Source organism: Esox lucius, chromosome 3, assembly GCF_011004845.1.
Source record: "Esox lucius isolate fEsoLuc1 chromosome 3, fEsoLuc1.pri, whole genome shotgun sequence".
Taxonomy (NCBI): Eukaryota; Metazoa; Chordata; class Actinopteri; order Esociformes; family Esocidae; genus Esox; species Esox lucius.
The window spans coordinates 20013017-20034545 of record NC_047571.1 but is presented as its reverse complement, the minus strand read 5'-3'; the positions used below and the strand labels follow the sequence as shown (position 1 = coordinate 20034545).

The 21529-nt window shown below is 39.2% G+C and overlaps 1 protein-coding gene across 2 annotated transcripts; it reads left to right on the top strand.

Moving 5' to 3' along the window:
* The first annotated feature begins 11491 nt into the window (after nucleotides 1-11491).
* Nucleotides 11492-19419, top strand: ednrba (endothelin receptor Ba). Of its 2 annotated transcripts, none has more exons than XM_010890614.3 (8): nucleotides 11492-11898; nucleotides 14310-14771; nucleotides 15570-15682; nucleotides 15770-15974; nucleotides 17117-17266; nucleotides 17402-17535; nucleotides 17643-17751; nucleotides 17875-19419. In XM_010890614.3, exons 2-8 carry the CDS (start codon nucleotides 14337-14339, stop codon nucleotides 18007-18009), a joined length of 1281 nt encoding a protein of 426 aa, XP_010888916.2. In that variant the 5' UTR covers nucleotides 11492-11898; nucleotides 14310-14336; the 3' UTR covers nucleotides 18010-19419. The 2 variants fall into 2 exon arrangements, with proteins under 2 accessions (XP_010888916.2, XP_010888906.2); XM_010890604.3 differs by having other exon boundaries at nucleotides 14305-14771.
* The last annotated feature ends 2110 nt before the right edge of the window (nucleotides 19420-21529 follow it).

The following is a 21529-nucleotide window of genomic DNA, read 5'->3' as shown; positions in this document are numbered from 1 at the left end:
TCCACCCTTAACCTCTGTGTCTCCACTTCACCTGCCTCCACCCTTAACCTCTATGTCTCCACTTCACCTGCCTCCACCCTTAACCTCTGTGTCTCCACTTCACCTGCCTCCACCCTTAACCTCTATGTCTCCACTTCACCTGCCTCCACCCTTAACCTCTGTGTCTCCACTTCACCTGCCTCCACCCTTAACCTCTGTGTCTCCACTTCACCTGCCTCCACCCTTAACCTCTGTGTCTCCACTTCACCTGTCTCCACCCTAAACCTCTGTCTCCACTTCACCTGCCTCCACCCTTAACCTCTGTGTCTCCACTTCACCTGCCTCCGCCCTAAACCTCTGTGTCTCCACTTCACCTGCCTCTACCCTTAACCTCTGTCTCCACTTCACCTGCCTCCACCCTTAACCTCTGTCTCCACTTCACCTGCCTCCACCCTTAACCTCTGTGACATTTTATAGCATTTTTTATCATTTAGTTGAAATTTGTTGAAGGAATCTAAGAATGCAATGCTCTTTCTAGATGGGTTGGCTAACTATATACTACCTCAGTAGGAAAGTAGCTAGAAAACATATCTAAACAATAACACCAAAGTCAATATAACCATTTGAAATACATAGATATAAAATGTATTAAACAAACTGCAGAATGAATTAACGTTGAACGGAAAGCTGAGTTAATGTGACAGCCGACTGTGTAGTTTGGTAAATGTTCCACTGAGTTCCTGTACATGCTTTGTGTACTTTGGATCGCACAACTGTGAGGTTTATGGTGTCAGAGGCGTGCAGGCAGAAAGTAGAATCGCCAAAGCCACTGTAAATGTAGCTAAAGTGAACCCAAAACATTTACATATCAGGGGAATAATGGGACCAGTGCTGGTAAAGTCAAATGAATCTGAATGTTCTGTAGGTTCCACAACCACTCCAGCATCCCATGACTTTCCCAACATTGTCGCCTGCACCCAGATACACACAGTAAACATAGAACACACAAAAAAACATGAATCTGTCTTTATAAAAGAGACCAGAGCCGAGGGAAGATGCATAACTCTCTAGATTAGTGTAAATAGATTATGGCAGGAATGAAGAATTAATGCACAGAGACTTGTGATGCATGCAAACCATCAAGGATCTCTTTGGGGAGGAGACATGACAAGAGGGGCCTCTGTCGTACATTTTGTGTGTGTGTGTGTGTGTGTGTGTGTTTAAAGAGAGAGAGAGGGAACAGAGTGAAGGGGAGAGGCAGTGGAACAGAAAAGAGAGTGGAGAACTTAATAAGAGGCCACTGCTTAGTAATGTCATTACTGACCTTAATACATCATAAACTCTGTGTGTATATGTAACTGTGTTGCAACTGGTTTGTGCATCTTTATGTATTGTGCAGGGGTCATTTACAGTGCGATGATATCTAACTCTACATATAACTGGTGTAACTGAAATGAGATGTGTTATTAATGACAGTTAATTCATTTGACATGGTGTGTCTTACTGCTGCAGTGGTAGCCTGGACATGAACGGAGATGCTCCACTTCCACCAGCCCAAGCTAAGTTGCACACTGTAATACTTGCTAATTGCAGTTGTTGTACCTCAGTATACAGGAGAACTATCGCTTTATTGTAAAGCTCGGCTAGAAACACAATTTTAAGGCAACTGTAAAAAATGAATGAAAAAATAATAAGGATTTAATAATTTGCAATAGTTAGAAAATAAAGACAAAGTGGTGACCCCATTCTGCAAAAAAACCTTATGACTAAAACCCATTTACTTGTTTAGCTGTTTATATAAACTTAATTTTCATTCCCTTTGATTCATTTAGATTTCACCTAGGTCATATTTTAATTATGACAGCATGTTACAGCTGAAGTGCTTTCAAGCTATGCCAATGACCTTCACAAGACACGAGACAGATCAGTATAAGAGGAATCAATGCATCATTTGACATGATACAATTACTAAATGCTCAGTAGTTTATATCGGAAATTGCTGTTCATTCATCACATTTTTGAAAACTTTGCATGCACAGTTTGAGCTAGTTGAACAGTTTGAGCTAGTTTTTATTTTTCAACTGAATTGTTCACATTTTAAGTCACATTAAAGGTGGAAAAAGTTCTGACATGATTTATCTTTGTCTCATACTTTTGCATCACAAGAACCTGGCATTTTAACAGGGGTGCGTATACTTTTTATATCCTCTGTATATACTCTATTTTGTGTGATATAGTCTGTCAACTCATTCATTAACATACCATGCATGGTGCAATTTATTTTGTTTGAAGACAAGTCAGATGGCGTCATGGTGATTTCTTCTGGTCATTGTTCGTGTTGTGCAGATGAATGAGGTCCGTGTTCCAATCCAAAGGCACCTATCTTAGTACTGCAATTTTCCAGTAAATAATTGATAGCATAGCATACAGTTTTCAAGCATAATAGACTTATTATAGAATAACACTGTGAACCATCATGCAAAGACATATATACATTCTACCAAGTGTAAGAAACATTTGTTGAAATGGTAGGGTTAATATTGTTGCTACTATAACAGCTCAAGCAACGGATATTTTGAGTAATTTTGTAAACTACTATCCCAAATTGGAATGATCTGACACTAAAAGTAACAGAATCAATCTCCTCAGTGTCTGCAATCTCATGTGAACAGACGCCGTAAACATAAATGGTTGAAACAGTGAAACTGCCTTAGAAATCCAATTGCGATGATAAAACAGTTCAAAGTCGATGTAGGCAGCCTTCAGGGCAGACTAGATAAGTAGCCTCGGATTGTGGAGAAACCAAATCGCTGAGAACATGTGACCACTGAACAAACCACTAAAATAAGTCTCTCTCATCTCTTTACCAACAAATTACTTTTTTATTATTCAATTTTTTTTCTACCAATTCTACCAGTCTTTTCTCTTTAGGAATGAGGGATGTCTCACTATGGGAAGGAGTGTATATACTGCAAGGAGTGAAGAAATAGGTTAAGATATTTAGTAAAACAACAATAGAACACAATTTGTTCATGTGAGTTGTATGAGAAAAGGTAGGGACAAACCTGTGTAAGAGATTAGCATCTCTAACGAGGAAATGTTGATCCAATATTGGACCTATTTGTTGGTAAGGTAATTTAACAATTGGGTTGCATCTCAACTCACTTAGTTTGAGCATTCTACACTCCCTGCCAGTGTGAGTTATGAGACAAATTATTTGTCACATGCCAGAAGATAACTGGCGTTTCATTGGGAACTAATAGGCCTTCTACATTATAACTGATATTGGTCTAATGAGTAGGTTTGTATTGTAATACATCCATGCATATTGTTATAAAGCACTTACGTTCAAGATAATGTCTTTATATCAACTGATAAACCAAAATGACCATTAAGTGTCTGGCCAGAGATTAGAAGTGTGGGTGTTAGAAAAGTCCAGACAGTCTGGTCTAGGGCATGGACTTGTACATCAAGCAGCTTCATGCGACAGAAACAGAAGATAGGCTCCTGCTCCAATGAGCCATTCTGAGTCGCACAAGCCAAGACAAGTCCAAAGCTGGTTACTTAAATTGAAAGGTGATATGATGCAATATAACTCATTATGTAAGTAAAACGCTATGGGTACAAAAAAAAAAACATGTGCTGAAGGATAGCATGTCCAATATAAGGACAAACAGTAAATTCATATCAAAGGGTAATATAGTGTTTGTATATTCAATGTAATGAGTACCTCACTGTAACATTATTGATGTCTGTCTTCTTCTATTCTTGCAGAGAATTACATGAAATGCAATCACCAGATGCTTAAGCCTCAAAACCAGAAATGTGTGGAGGCATCAAAACTTGTCATTTAGTTACAAAAATTACACAGTATGTTCCATAAGGGAGAAACTTAACCAATTTAGCCTGTGAAATACAGTACAACTAGCCTCAGTATACAACCTGTTGTCACACACATACATCCTTGTGAATAACTGAATAACTTTTCATCTTTATTTATCCAACACAACAGACTCATGAGCTTGTGTACTTTACTATGTATTTTTGCCAAAAATATAATTACATTTCATTCCTGTGTAGTCTATATAAAATGGTGCAATATGACCCCATAAAGTTGTTTGGTGGCAATACAATAATAAGGCTTCTGTGGAACTCTGCGTGAACTCTGTAACGACCCTGTATTTTATCTGAGTGTGAGCGATTTGGAGCCCCCTAGTCAAAACACAAAGCTGCCCAATTACATGGAATTGTATTACTAAACAATCCAATGTCAATGGCACGTTATTGGAGGATTTTTAACAATAGTTGTGTTACGTATTCCTAAAACTAGCTAACAAACATCTCTGTGACAAAACTCTATTAATTGCTCACTTCCTAGTTTGCTACTAACAAACAGCCAGAAAAGCAAATCCACACTTTAGTTACCTCAAGATCAAGATAATCTTTTTGGTTGGTCATCTATCTCATTGTGTACCACCTCAGTGCTTGTGCCATAGAGAACTCTGTGGACTACTCTGCCTTGTCTATGGGTAGTTAGGTAGTGATCTGGTGAGGTCCTTTTGGGGTTCTGAATCTATGCTTGGCCATGTGGTTAGGGGTTTTGTGAAGACTTTGTTAGGAAAAAACAACTGACATTTCCATTTCTGGAGGATTGTGTATATTTGACCTGCTGGTCATCTGAACCTTTGATATATTGATGATTGATATTTTCTCCACAAGCGGATTTGCCACCCAGCACATCCCTAGGATTCTTTCTACAGCATGTTTTTGCTATCATGGGAGCTTTCTCTAGCCACTGTGCTTCAATAATTTATTGTCTGAGGTGTTAGGCTCGGTATCAGTATAAGCACTTTGTAACAACTATTGATGTTAAAAAGGGCTTTACAAATTACATTGATTCATAGTCAGTGGTGGAATTGTGGTAGTTTCTACGTTATCAAAAATCCTTTTCCAAGACCCTACAACATAACTATTTCTTCTCCCATGTTCTGACTGGCTCAGTGCTAGCGTCTAGTGACTAGCAATTGAACAAGACTAAACATTTAGTGCTAGATGCTAGCTGTGTTTGGTCATCCAAACACAACATGAGGTGAGTTAGCAATCAGAGGTAAGATGAGTGCCAGATGATCGGAAGGTCTTCAATCGCTGCAGAGTGCCATGGCCTTTACGTTTTGGAGGCTGCATCCATTCAACATTTAAAAGGTTGCAACCTGAGGTTCATAAATGACTCCCGATAGGTAGTTGAAAGCATGTTCCCATTTGAGCTACCTAGATTGGTTTCATCATCTCCTTAAAACACTTTTCAACTAATTATTTCCCATTCATCTGACCAGGTAGATAATTCTACTGTATACTAGCACAGTTTGTGACATTTTAGGCAAACCTTTATCTACTTGTCCCAATACATAGAATATATATATATTTTTTAAAGAATGCTGCAAAATATCTGTTGATTAGCAGATCTATTTTCCTCAGATATTGTAGGGAGAATTCTCATAACCAAAGTTGTCGGCGCTCAGCCTCGCCTGGCTTTCAGGTGGACGTATGATGCCGGTGCTCTGTTTAACCCCTGCTCTTACACCCCTGTTAACCTCGGTTCCTCACAAATGTCATGTCTGGAAAAAGCTCAGTTAGCCTTTCCTTTTTTGTAACTGAGGGAACAGTACATGTACAACTTGTACCTCCTGTGGACAGACTATGTACTGGTATCTGTCATCAGACGGTATGCTGAACATGAAGCATTAGTTTATATTGACAAGCGTTATGGACAGTTATGTTTGCTACATAGCTTATACTGTATCCCTATTGGACACCTTATTTTGGGGATTCTAGCTGTTTCTCAATGTCAAGGATCCTTCCTTGGTAGGACTAGTCCTTCCAAGGAAGGATCCTTCAGAGGCTAGGCCAGGCTCCTCAATGGAACAGGCTACCAAGTGCATGTCATTGCGTCATTACGTCATTTACGAGCTGGCAAAGCCGTGCGCATAGGATTGTGGGTAATATAGGAGCGCGAAGGATACACATATCCTTCGCCGTCTATGGGAAATTCTCCGTACGAAGGACTCGGTCCTTGGTGGGATTGGGAGGATCCTCGACATTGGAACGGTCCTTCGACGGACGTCGATGACGTAGCATCCTCCAAATTCTGGCTTCAAAGGATCCTTCCTTGACATTGAGAAACAGCTACTGTTTTGATGCTTGTTAGTTCGCATATTTGAGGATGTTTATGTTGATGGGAAAATATTTAACATTTGGGTAAACAGCAGGGATATTTGGCTTTTGTTATGGTTAAAATCTCTTAAACAGATATGTAATCATAGCTTAATTGAGCATCTGACCAATTATCAGAGACTTGAAACAGGCCTGGTTTAGTAATGTCTGCTTGTGTGTATGTCTGTGCGTAAACAAATGTCTGACCTTAGATATCAGAATGACCTTTGGCACCGTAACCCTGACAGAAGCAGACACACACAAGAGGGTAGGTGTTCACCATTTAGAAGTTACCACGTGTCAAGTATTGCGTTGGAAAGGGTAATGATTTTAGTAAGTGTTTTTGGAGCGGTTTGTGAGAGTTTGTGAAAACTAAAAATTACAAATCCAAATCCAAATTGTTGGATATTTTCTGTCATTGACAAAAGCTGTCCGTGATCAATCCCAATTAAAGTAATATTTGATTTTACATAAAGTGCCACTGTGAAATTCAAGTCAGTAGATGTGAAAGTGGTCCACTTTAGCCAAAACAGGTCTCTGTTATTGTATACTACATTTTTTATTTTGCCAGGAAAGTTGATCGCCAATAGATTATCATTTACTGCCAGTTAACCCATCAGGGACAAAGCCGACAGAACAGCACAGATGCATACAATGCTAGTTACAAAATCAAACCGTTTATAAATAATGGTCCTGGGTCCTTGAGATCTACCATCAGGGAGGTTTTCTCTCCAACCCCAGTTGTGACTAACCTGACTTAGCTTCTCATCAAGCCCATTATTAGAAACAGGTTTACAAAATTAGGGTTGGAGAGAATACCTACAGGGTAGTTGCTCTCCAGAAAAGGGATGGATTAGCCCTGCCCTGGTGGAACCTGGGAACCATAACACACAGAGCGCAAAGTCTGGGGCATTAAAAGTGGATGTATCAAGATTGGTGTTCAGGTCACACTAGTGAGACACGAACACCTAACCATCCCAACAAACTAGTTGTTTATTTTTTACATCAAATTGTGTTATATAAGAATTTGTGCAGTAAAACTTCATAAACCAAATGGAAATAATTGAGTGATCTATTTGTGTACAGTGACACAAAACTTTTTTGGGCTCTGTACTCCACACGTTGGCTTTCCAGCAAACCATTTAGTAAATTTCTCCAAACTGCTTTTGGTTCCCTAACATGGGGGATTTTGCATATAGTCACATTTCTAAATGATTCAACCCATATGAATGGAAATACCGTCACATGATAGCTGACCGAAGTAGTCATTTTGTTTGAGATACATCTTGGATTTAAATGTAAAAGGAAGCTATGCAAACTAAATCATTATGATGTCCTTGGCATGTCAGAAGGTTTTGTGAGTGTTTCCACGACGTCCCCTGTTTGCTGGAATTAATGGTTATTGTTTGCGTTACATGATTAAATGCTTTAAATATATTTGAAATATATTTGAAAGAGTGGGGTTCCTCCATTTACACATCCAAAAAGCAGTGACTTAATTATTACACACTTCAGTGAAGATGTGACTGCTAAACCTGAAATACTGTATACCTGCACACTAGCAGTCAGTTGTCTTAACTTATTATTGTCCATAGACTTGTCACTGTTTGTGTCATTCGTTCTTTCTCTTTCCCTTATTCATTCTTTCAGGTATCCCAGTTTGTCTCCATTGATTGGTTCATTCCTCTGTCATTCATTCGGGTTGCAACGTTTCTGTTCATTCCTGGTTCAGAATCAATGTCATTTCCTCTACTTATATATTCAAACTGATCCACATTGTTTTGAGAGAGATAGTAGGACAGAGATTATTTCCTCTGTTCCATTGATATTAGGTAATGCAATACATACTTTGATGTAGTCTGGGACTTTTGTGATCAAGAATATATTTAAGCTAGATGTGTAATATGCTGATTATATGTGAATACATAGAATTACTGTCATACCTCAACCATCACGCAAAGTGAGCAGTTTAGATGACTTGATGCAAGGGGCACATACCTGCCATAGTACATTATTTATGGGGACACTTTTGGCTTGACAGCACCATTTATTCTACCAGTGGCAAAAAATCATAGACTGCATTTTTAACTAGTACACAAGGTTTACAGAAAAAAATGCATTTACTAGGTTCTTTTAGAATCTTACGCAATGCACACCCACATCAAATTCACAGTTCAGTGGGAGAGATGAGAACTGTAGATTATAGGTTTGTTTTTAATCTCAGAAGTGGGCATTGAAGTGTGATGGGAAATAATGAATACATGTGGGAGAGTGAGATACAAATTGGAAGGTAGAAGGGAAATCTCTCTCACTCACCACTGTGTTGTGTTGCTTTCAGCTGCATCCCAGTGCTACTAGACTATCAGAGCAGTGACAACTACAGAACTACATACACGCTAACACACAGGCATGCCAATGCTCGCAAGCTTGCGCGCACACACACACACACACAGGTGTTTATGAAAGAGAATAAAGAGTGGGTCTGTTTCACAGTTACATCTTAATCCATGCACGACTAAAGACACCAGCGCCTAGGGCAAAAGTTCCCTCAAGACTCTCTCTTGTCTTCAGGGGTGAATGTTTTTCTCAGAGACAGGACAAAGGGGGGTTGTTCACTACTAGCATTCATCATATCCACATGCAGCTCTTGTGTAGGCCAATGATTCGCTCTATAACCCTCTGGCAACATCTCATCCCTTCCCTGTGTCCTGTCAACACATCCCCAGGCCATGTCTTAATCTATGCTGGTTATCCCTTGCTTTCTTTCTCTCCATGTTCTCTTTTTCTTACTCCCTCTCTCTATTATCCATTGTCCCATTCGCCATTCTTTTTCTTGATCTGCACGTGCATCAGCCCATCTCTCTCCATCTCTCTCCATGTCTCTCCATCTCGCTCTAGCATATTACACAGGTGAAATGCAGGTTAGAGAAAAATAAGTACGCTTATCGAAAATAAAAAAGCACATTCCAGCCATGAGAAGGATTTTATTCCAGTTCTATGTCTTGTTCTCTTGTTCTCCCAATGGACCTAGAGAAAGTCATGCCTGGCCTTTCTTCCCCTCCCAATTTTATTTGGTCTAAGTGTCAAACACTATACAGGGTTGCTGACTGGAGACAAAAAGAGGTGTTGTGATGTGTCTATGGCTCCATTTCAACGAGGGGCATCCCGCTGTCCCTGTATTGAGTCCTCAGCATGGCCGCTTGGGGCTGTGTTCCTGTGTACAGTCTCAGGACTTCCCCTTGCCTCTCTAGGGGTTCTGTGTCATTCTTTGTTCAGTCAGGAGTTGACACCTCTTTTAACTAGGTTCTAATAGTCTACTGGGCTGTTCAAAGGCCAAGGGTCAGGAGTTAGAGTCCCTTGGGCAACCTTGGGTTGGGGTTAGGACCCAGGGCTATGCGACAGGGGCACATGACACACCAAACATTCCCTGTGTTTGTGTGTGTGCGTCTGACATAGGGAAAGAAAGCTGGGTCCCAGCAGACTTGAGTAGAACTGCGGACATAGCTCAGGGCTCTATGGGTTAAAGGTTAGATGTAAAGAGGGGTCCTAGATGGTGTTTCAGACAGCATGCTCACAACTTTCTACTGTCTAAAAGCAGAGGTATTACAGTTGTTTTGCCCAATAGGGACATTAATGATGGCAATGAAAGTGTACAGTACCCACTGGACAAACATCAACTGAATCCCCTATGTTGCTTCCAAGTCATTTCAAATACAAACGTTGATGTGATGAGTAAGTACTCTTACACTAGTTTGTAATATGAACCTTCAAATGCTTTAATAGTTCAGTCTGAGACACTAGCATAATCTTTTTATTTCAATTCGTTTTTTTGTAAAAACATGAATCCTACATATCATTTCTCAACTTAACCAAATATTAATATTTCAAGGTTATTTTCCATGAACATTGTCAACAAATGAATTAATATCTCCATAAAAACAGGTAAAGTAATGGACAGTTCGTAATTTCCCAAAATTAGAAATATTTTAACATGATCCTTTACTTCTATTGGAAAAAAGAAAAGGGCAATCCCACTTTTGTGAGTGACTTTAAAATAATAAATGAAATCACATACATCTGGTGTAATAGAAACAAGCATTATCACCAAGATCGTTTTTAAAAACCATGATTGCCATGAATACTGACCATGAAGGTCGGTATATTCCTTATGATGGATCCTGTTTTCTACGGAGAATGCTTACAGTGGTCAGATTTGACCCTGTGGTTTCAACCTATGAGTGGGGCCATTGACTGACAAGAGAGTTATAACATATGGGGCCAGTTTTGTGAAGAAAGATTAAACTTGAAGCGCACTAGAGATTTTGACATGAAATGCATCAAGGAAGATCTGGTATCATTTTGTATGATCTATTTTGTAGGAAAGAACCTTATCATTGAAGAGGTTTGAATTCATTCTCTCTCAGACTGATTTTCTGCCTGGGTCTGTCCACTCCATTTTAACAGGTTCTGTAGGAAGGACAGACCCTGAGACTCTATCAGAAATGGAGCTTACAATATTGTCAAGCCAAACTGAAAAATAGAAACTTTTGTAGAAAGAAAACAGAAACCACTAAGTTTAATACAACATCTTTTTAGCTACTGGAAGTTATTGTACAAAGCACATGTTTCCAGTATCTTTTGTGACCCCTTTTTAATGAAATGTTGTGTTATAAGATCTGTCAGGCATCTACAACATTTGACTAGAGGAACCTGCACAGTAAGAAGTCTAGAATAGGAATCCACAAGTGAATTACCAAAACAACTGGAAGGGAGATGAATGCAAGCACATGAAGACATTGGCCAGAATGGACAAAATTATATAACATGCAAAATGGTTAATATAAGCTGGGGGGATATGAACCCCCCCTCCCCTGTGCCTCATGTAAATAAAAGGTCCATGTATCACAACAAATAGCCTCAACAGTAAAGGTGAGAAAAAGTTGAGACCCCCCCCGACCCCACCCACACACACCCCCCCCACACACACACAGAGAGACACACTGACACACACCATCACATCGGTGAGAAAGGAATGTACTATTCAAATGTTAGGCAACGTTAGTGAACACATGCAGACACAGAAAACTACAATAATACTATCAGTTACTCATGTTGGAGAACGAGACTAGATAAAATGACATTTAAGCAGCCTATTCTATTGGAATACAGCAAATTATATTCATATGATTTGTTATGATCTCCTTGACTCTCTCCCTGTCTCGGGAGGGAGGGGTTAAGTAGAGCCAGTCATCGCTGAACGAATGACAGTGCTCTAGCATATATAGGGGCTGTTAGTCTGCGGTCTGCACGCGGAGCCAGAAGTGTAACGGTATCAGGAAAGGATAGAAGTCTCTACTGTCTTTATTGAAGCACAGACCAATTACATTTAATTGATTTCCAATAACTTTTTGGGCTGTCCTTAAACTTTATGTAGATTTATATAAATTCCACTTCATGTTTGTAAAGAGAGGGGAAAAAGAAAACACAGGCCAAAGACAAGGATCAACTTCGGAAACATGCAGATGTGGGAAGAGAAGTGATGAGGAGAGGTGAAGAAGAGGACCTTGAAATGATTTATTGTTATTGTCTTCTCTGACAGTAACTGAGAAAGGTGTGTTAATAGGAATTATTCTTAACTCTGAGTAGGCTATCAAAGCAAGAAAACGGTTACTTAAGGGATCTTTTGAGGAGCTCCCTTCAAATTTTCAGGTAAGAAAATGATCATTTATTTACACAGCAGTGCATACGTACGGTCGAATGTCCATACGCGCTAAAGTTCCAAAATGCAATTTGTGGCCAAAATACTCCATTGTAAAATCAATGCGCATCCCACATGACCAGTTTCATCTGGGAAGATCTGCCCGAAATATCGAAAGACATAGCTATATCACAAGTTACTATATAGGCTAATGAATGTGACTGCTAGAAAATACAATAAGGTGTATTGAACAGTAAACACTTGTTATGAAACATTTCTCTCAAAGCGATGATAATCAAAGGCCTAACCGTTTTGTGGTAAAGGGGCTTCACCAGAACCCACTTGTTACTTGCTAAAGTAGCCCATGCCTTTCCGATGGAATGATAACATAAAGATTTTATAATTAACCTAAGAAAGACGCTGTTTCAAATGGGAGACTAGTAAATCCAAGTGGGAAAAATTTAGGAAGGATCTTGGCAAGACCAAAGCACAAGCAAGCGTTTTCAGCTATTAAAAAAGTCAACATTTTGTAGACCTATTAGCCTACAGTAGGCTAAAGCTTAGTTATTTGAAGAAGTAACTTCACCCCCTGGAAAGTTGTGTTTTTTTTTACATACTTTGAAATGGAAATGTATTCTTCACTTCAACACTATTGACAGATAAATGTAACTTAATTTAAGAATTTACAGTGAAAGATTCCACTTTACTGTAATTTATAATGTCATAAAAAATTTACAGAAATGCAATTTCATAGCAAGGAAAAAGTTAGCAAAGCTCCAGCTTCAATAACTGGCCATAACTTCATGTTGCTGTTTTTTGTAATGGACTATCAGTCTTATATCCCCTGGGAATAATTTTTACCCACTCTTAATTACAGTAGTGCTACAACTGTGTGATGTTTGGGGGCTTTCTTGCATGCATGGACTGCTTCAACCACAGACTTGATATCCCATAACCCTCCATTTCTTCTTTTTGAGCCATTCTGTTGTAGCTTTGGTCGCGTGTTTTGGATCACCATCCCGTTCCAGGATCCATGTTCTTTTCAGCTTCAGCTTTTTGACAGATGTCTTCACATTCTCCTCAAGAACTCTCTGGTAGAATATGGAATTCTTGGTTTACTCAATGTTGCCAAGTTGGCCCTAAGGCAGCAAAGCCGCTCCAAACCATAATGCCACCGCCGTCATGCACCGTCATGGTTGGTATGACCTTTTTCTATTCAAAGGCGTTGTTTCGTTTTCGCCAAACTTGATGCCTGGCATTGCAGCTGAACATCTCCATCTTCGACTCGTCTGTCCAGTGCACTTTTGTTTCCGTAGTTTAGTTTTTTCCACAGGTGTTGTCTGGCAAATGTCAGTCTTGTCTTCATATCCTTTTTGGACAGCAGAGGCTTTTACTTTCATGCCCTGATTTTAGGCCAAGTATGTGTAGTCTCTTATGTCTTTGACTCATGCACATCAGCAGGGATTGTGGCGTTAGAGGCCTGTAGATCCTTAGATGTTACCCTGGGGTTCTTAGAGACTTCTGGGGGGATCTTTCTCCATTTGTAGATGATCCGTCAGTTGGATGATATACTTCAATTTGCTTGGAAATGGCTTTGTAGCCCCTCACAGACTCAAGGGCCTCAGAGAGGTCTTATTATCTTGGCATGATGTTTTACCACACACCCATATGATTATCTTCATCAATGAATATGGAATATAGCTCACATATCTATGGGTATGTACAATCCTGTTTCCAAAAAAGTTATGAGGCTGCATAAAATGCAAATATAAACAGGATGCAATGATATGCAAGTCAATCATCCCTATATTCAATTGAAAATAGTACAAAGACAACTGAGAAATTTTATTTTTTTGGGGGGGGGGGGGGGGGGGGGTGCATGCCCATTTTGAATTTGATGCCATCAACACATTTCAAAAAGGTTGTTGTAAAATACAAAATAAGACAACTTTTCAGGGGGTGTAGCTATACACATGAATGTAGATTAGCCTGACTTTAAAAAAATTTAATAGAATATGCGACTTGTCATTTTAGGTTTGAGTATATTGTTATCGTAAAAATGTATTTGCTGGGCTGGCTGCCTGAAAAATATTTGGCTGTATAGCTACTTCTCCAAGCACCAACACACCACTGACTATTTTATTCAGATGTTTCAGTTCTCATCTATCAACAAAAACTCTATTGTTTTACACTTTCCTGTGAAATAAAGGATAATGCTTTCGTAAATAATCGTAATTGTATCTGTAATATCCTACAATTTGACCAAATAATATATAGATAACATATATTCATTTTGACATACCATAACTTTTTCTTTGTTTGTTTGAGAACTACTTTCAAAATGTATACAATTATACAAAATATTTTTAACACATCTTCAAATGATAGCCTAAATCTTTCATGTGTTCATGTTTCAGAGCAGACAAGGACTCCTGGGACACCAGTGATTATGGCCAAAACCTTTTTCCTCAGTGTCCCACTGGTTCTCCTGGCAGGTTATTTCCTAGTGGTTGATGGACAAGCCAACAAGCCCAGCCAACCATTGGTTTTCCCAGAGGTCCCATCGCGTGCCACACACAAACCAGTAATCTCCAGTAAAGAGGAGAGCCTGGTGAGGTTCAATGTCAATGTGTCCACTCCTCGGCGCATTCGGCCTTTACCACCAATGTGTTCGGGACCTACAGAGATCAGAGATACATTTAAGTACATCAACACTGTGGTCTCGTGTCTGGTGTTTGTGGTCGGCATCATTGGAAACTCCACGCTGCTCAGAATCATCTACAAGAACAAGGGCATGCGCAATGGCCCCAATATTCTCATTGCAAGTCTGGCCCTGGGAGACCTACTCCACATTGTGATTGATATTCCCATCAATGTATACAAGGTGAGAACCAGCAAGTACATACCAGTTTTGTGCATACAGGTACCTTCTGCACACTCACAGTATGGACAAAGGCTGCCAGGTCAGAAACGGCTGTAGTACTTTAATATTGGTCCAACATTCTTTACCGGTCCACAGTAAGCTTGTTTTATTTTCCAAAAAACTCCAGGCAGGCCACAGTCATATCAAGCTCAGGAACTAGTCTGCAAGCCCAATACATTTTCTTCCTCAAATAACATTCTATATTGCAGTAGTAAGCTTTTTGTATATTTTTTGAACCGCTGGAACCCGAGCCATAAAGGATTGCTCAACTCTTTCATTCTCCACGATGCTTGTGTGTTATATTTATTTGGGCTATGGAAGGCCAGTGGGTGTGTGTGTGTGTGTGTGTTTTGAACGCAAGAGATTTATTAAATACTGTGTTTGGTTAGTGCAAGGTCCAAATTTGAAAAGACTGGAAAAACCCCAGTGTTATATCTCTGTGCTACCTATAATTCCAATAGGGTGTGATCAGCCCTAAGGACAATTATAAACCTTATGTCATTCCAGTTTAGCCTCATAGACAGGCCTCAGAATGCCAAACCATCCACTTATGGTCAGCCAAGGTTCAGCCAGCAGCTAACTCTTATTGTCCTTTACTCATCACCAGCAAAAGCAAAACAGAACATAGCTTTAAATGCTTATATGAAATGTATTGTTATGATGTATTTGGTCCATTGTGAAATACTACTTGGTCAATATATGTTTACTTTATACTTCGTTGTGAATAACCCTGATTTCTCTTGCCTGTCTTGACCTCAGCTTCTAGCCGAGGACTGGCCGTTTGGTGTAGGTTTGTGCAAACTGGTTCCGTTTATCCAGAAAGCTTCAGTAGGCATTACTGTGCTGAGCCTGTGTGCTCTGAGCATCGACAGGTAAGATACCATTCACATACACAAAGACATACACAACACTGATAATATTATTTACTGACTACACAGGGTTCCTCTAACATTCCCCAGGTACCGAGCAGTAGCATCGTGGAACCGTATAAAGGGGATTGGTGTTCCCAAGTGGACCGCTATAGAGATTACACTCATCTGGTTTCTGTCTATTCTGCTGGCTGTGCCTGAGGCTATTGCCTTTGACATGATCGCTATGGATTACAAAGGAGAACACCTTCGCATCTGTCTCCTACACCCCATGCAGAAGTCAGACTTCATGAGGGTATGTGGACACACACAAACACACAGAAACATGTGTGATTCTCACGAAACATTTTTAACAGATATGTAGCAAATTGAGTTACAAAACCAAGATGCATCAGCAAAAACAAACTTTATTTCTGAGGACTAGGATTTTTGAGAAGGTGTAATAATTTTTTGTATATTTTTTTCCAGAACTTTTGCTCAGAATGCATGCTGGTAATTATTGGGTCATTTTATGAAATATTTGAAATCAGATCTATTGCTGTAGTTTGTCCATAAATCATGACAATAGTATTTTTAACTTTGCTTTTAACTATAATATTCATTAGGGGTCATTATGAATAGTTTTTTAAAGTTTGTGTGAAAACCAATTCTTGTATTGGCCAGAAAATGACAAAATAGTGGAAATTGGGGAAAAGTCTAATTTAATTTGAAATATTTTAATTTCCTGTGTTATGTTTTAGCCATGCCTTCATGTTAAGGGAACAGTGTAATAAAATTGTATTGTATGCTTTTTTTTTTTTTTTTTTGCAGTAATGAGAATAATGATATCAGATATTATCCAGTTTAGAAGTTCTGGGGAAAATATATCAGTTTTGTGACCTGCACATTTGGGTATTATGTACACATGTACACACACACACACACTCATGCTAGCTCACATCTCACACAAACACAGTCACACAGTGATAGGCTATAGGGAGTGTCCTTGGCCGGGGTCTGTGGGAAGAGTGCAGCTGAATGCTGACTCCCCTAACTCTCACTCTGATGAAGGTCATTTACAAGACTTATGAGGCCCCTGTTTCTCTCTATACAGCGCATTGAATGTCTTTGTGTGTTGTCAGAAGTGTGTGTCCGTATTTCAGAGACTCAGACACACGCAATACATGGATAGGTTGAACTTGTGCAATTGGCGTCCATAGAGGTTTTACACTGAATTATATTTATTGTGTTGCCAGACGTGAACTCTTAAGTTACACAGATCCTTGAGGTCTTCTTGGAGTGACGAGTCCTCACTCTTCTTAACGTCCCTTATACACCTTTTGGCTCCTAACTAACCTCTAAGTCTTTAAAACCATTTAGAAACAGACCTCTCTGTAGTGCTTCCTTCATCCAGAGTTCCCACATGTACAGGATTTGTATTTCCTTTGTGTTTTCCAGTTCTATAAGTCAGCTAAGGACTGGTGGCTGTTCACTGTGTATTTCTGCCTGCCCCTGGCTGTTACTGCCATCTTCTACACTCTGATGACTTGTGAGATGCTGAGGAAAAAGAATGGAGTTCAGATTGCCTTGACTGATCACCTGAAACAGGTAACAGCTTCCTCCTTTATTCAGCCTTAACATTCCTTGAACAAATGACTAGATTTGTCTGATTGGTTGATTTATTAATTGACTGATCCCTCTATGTGTGTGTGTGTGTGTGTGTGTGTGTGTGTGTTTGTGTAGAGGCGGGAAGTGGCTAAGACAGTGTTCTGTCTTGTGCTTGTATTTGCTCTGTGCTGGTTGCCTCTCCATCTCAGTCGTATCCTGAAACTCACCATCTATGATGAGAAAGATCCCAACCGCTGTGAACTTCTCAGGTGAAGACCACACACACACACACACACACACACTTAAATGTTATCATAAAGCTGTCAATGTCTATGTGGTAAAAAGAAAATAACACAGGTTGTTTGTGTTTCTCCAGTTTTTTCCTGGTTCTCGACTACATAGGGATCAACATGGCATCTGTTAATTCCTGTATCAACCCAATCGCTCTCTATATGGTCAGCAAGCGTTTCAAGAGCTGCTTTAGGGTAGGACACACACACACACACACACTGCATCTTTACAGCAGGTCAAATGTGGTTAACCCTACTACTTGGTCCCTACTAAGTGTGTGTGAAACTCATATAACTATTTTTTTCCTCTCTCTCTAGTCATGTCTGTGTTGCTGGTGTCTTCCAGCTGAGATGTTAATGGATGACAAGCAGTCCTGTATGAAGCTCAAAGTCACAGACCGAGCCTCTGACCAAAGCAACACGCACCCCACAAACAAGTACACCACAGCATGAGAGGGACCCTGTGCAGTGTAAAGAATTCATCAAGGAAGTACCAGACATATGTATGATGTACTCTAAAGGTCAGTCAAATAACCTGATTCTGACTTAACCATTAAGAGATGGCCATGAAATGGGTCCTTATTCAGGAAATTATGATTTTATTTTAAATCAGTAGAAGAACAGAATTGCCTTAAAGCAGTTGTTCCCAATCAAGGAGGCACGCCCCTATATGGAGTGTCGTCATGGTAGGCTGCAGGACCATCCTCCATTTGAGGGGTAAATAAAATGCTTTATTGTTTACCAATCAATAACAACACATACATCTGTAATAATTTAAACTAACGGGAAGACAAATCTGATGCACATTCAGTGCCTTGAAAGTATATTTGCCCCATCAAATTTTGTGCACATTTTTTACATAAAAATTGTGTGGATTGTAGTAATAAATAAGTATACTGTATACATATATATGTGAGGTGTATGATTGGTGCTTGTTTCATTTGTTTGGTGTTCAAAGTAATTAAACATGCTATGTGGAAAGGTTGCTCCCAACCTAACTCAACCCAATGAAAGGGATTATTACTGTTGTTTGAATAGCTTGGTAAACAATCAGGCCTAATTTGGGCTAGACCTGCACAATATAAATCAGATTTTGGTGGTTTCCGTCAGAGTGAAGTTGTCAGGACACAGGTTCCAAAGCCACAACAGGCCATCTCTAAACACGTCTGGAAAACGCTGTTGATTCGAAAGTTTGGGACAATTGTGAATCTTCCCATGTCAATCCTGCCAAAATCTCTTTGAGAAAGTGTTAATCATCCAGTAAATCACGAATAACCCTATAACAATATCCAGGGGACTGCAGGCCTCAGTTTTTGAAAATGTACCAAATAGAAATCAATAAATTGCAAATGTGCCTCCTCTTGGCACTTTGGTCTTGGCATTTAGGCTCTAGCCAACAGACCATCAAGGTCATCACAACCATGTGACATTTTTCATAAATGATGTCATCTGTAGCACAACTGCATGCTTTCTTCGAGTGGTAGTGGGACAGGCATGTCATTGTGTGACTCCCAGGTTACTCCGATATGATGACAACGCAGGCCCTTTCACACCTATTTCTGTCATTTTACAGACACAAAAAGATTGCACAAGGTCAAACAAACTCTGTGTTGACATTCTAAAATGGTTCCCGTGTATTCTGTTATTTGTGCAGTCCTGGCTTTTATTATGAGTCAGGTCATTTATCAGCATGAAATGGTTTGATGGAAACCTGGCAAAAGATGCATTCCGGGATTTTTTGGTTACTGGTTGTAAGAGGGGTGCCCAACAAAATCATGTTAGATATGTACCTACAGTATCTCACAAAAGTGAGTACAGCCCTCACATTTTTGTAAATATTTGAGTATATTTTTAAATGTGACCACACTGAAGAAATGACACTTTGCTACAATGTAAGGTAGTGAGTGTACAGCTTGTATAACAGTGTAAATTTGCTGTCCCCTCAAAATAACTCAACACACAGCCATTAATGTTCAGTTTCCCGGTCTAGGCAATCATCTTATAGCCTAGGCCATCGGTACGTAGAGCAACAATTCTTTTTTTCAGATCCTCAGAGAGTTCTTTGCCATGAGGTGTCATGTTGAAATTCCAGTGACCAGTATGAGGGAGTGTTAGAGCGATAACACCAAATTTAACACACATGCTCCCCCATTCACACCTGAGACCTTGTAACACTAATGAGTCACATGACACCGGGGAGGGAAAATGGCTAATTGGGCCCAATGTACTCACTTTTGTTGCCAGCAGTATAGACTAAATTAATGGCTAGATTAATGGCTGTGTGTTGTGTTATTTTGAGGGGACAGCACATTTACAATGTTTTACAAGCTTTACACTCACTACCTTACATTGTAGCAAAGTGTCATTTCTTCAGTGTTGTCACATGAAAAGATATACTCAAATATTTACAAAAATCTGAAGCATGTACTCACATTTGTGAGATACTGTATATGTCTCATGTCATGAAAACCACTCTCTTTCAAACTTGGAATTTCATTACGTAATAAGTATGAAAGTGATTTTACTTAATATAATATATATAAAGAACATATTACACATCTGGCCCGAAATTATTTAAAGTAAGATAGCCTGCTAAATTGTAAACTAGACATGTTTTGATATTAAGACAAAATTGCCTGCGCTGGTGCCTTGGAATATCATATATCCAACTCTGAATTCAAGGATTTGCCTTTACATCGTCTGGATATTTTTAAGAGTAGTATTTTGTATATGATCTTAGCTGTATACCTAGCTATAACATATTTAAATGTTTGTATGTTCATTATCTCTAGGCTTCAGCTGTTTTTCATTAAACTACTGATCTAATTGGGTTTAACTTCATATGAAGAAATCACAAATGGCATCACATTCCAAGCATTCGCACCAAAACAACATTCTCACAATAATGGCTTTATTTAAAAAATATGTTTCAGAAACTGTTCAGCGTGTGTCATAAACATGATGATTGTAGTATTCTGTAACTTTGTGGTCTGTCAGCAAACTGTAAGAATTTATCAATTTATGATGGTTTTATAGCAAGTTATGTGACCTTCTATTTTTCTATATTTCTATTTATTTGTATCTTTATATCTGTCCCTAACTTTCTACCCTTAATGTTGGAATAAGACCCGAAAGCATTTCACTGTTAATTCTCCATCTGTTGTGTACAAAATCTGTGACAAATACAATTTGATTTGAAAAGCACTTTTGCAGGTTATTGGGGAATCTAATAAAAGGGAGGGGAGAGAGTATACAATTTTAGTTTAGCGTTGATATCTGTGTTGAATCTGATGCTGTGTAGTTGAAAATGGAGCGGTGTTGCTGTTTCATGTTGTTGTGGGCGTACCCTGATGCCCCGTGGTTGTGATTTATGTGCCTTTCTGTTTCCACACCTTTTCTTAAATAAATAAAACAAGAGAAATACATCTGTGTAAATGTTTGGTTTTTTAACACAGGATTTAGACTTGATAGATATCCTCCCATCATTATAAGGGACTCATGATACGACATCACTTTTAAACCAAAACATGCAGATAGACTGAATCAGCTCTTAGCAGGGCACTCTCCTGGAGTAAAATATGCTTCACTATAGTCACTTAGGGAAAAACTCAGTGTTTAATGGCCAAATCACAGATAAGTGACATCAAACCAAATATGGTTATTTTATTTTAAAGACGCTCGTTACTTACTTTGCTTTTGTGCTGGCTAAGGACAAAGCTAAAGCCTACTTTGTGATAGCTGTTTTAAGATCCACTGTTCTAAGCGGCTGTCTCAGGTGCACAAGAAGCTGGTCCACTAATGAAACTCTGCCCTCCATCTTTCACCTCAATCTCAAATAAAGCATTAGCATGGCCTCAAAATATATCTCTGAAATTCAATAAAACAGCAGAACCGTAAACTTGGATTTTACCACCCCAAACTCTTCGTGAAATCTTTGCATTCTCCAGATCTGTTTCTCTGCCCTCGGTCAGCG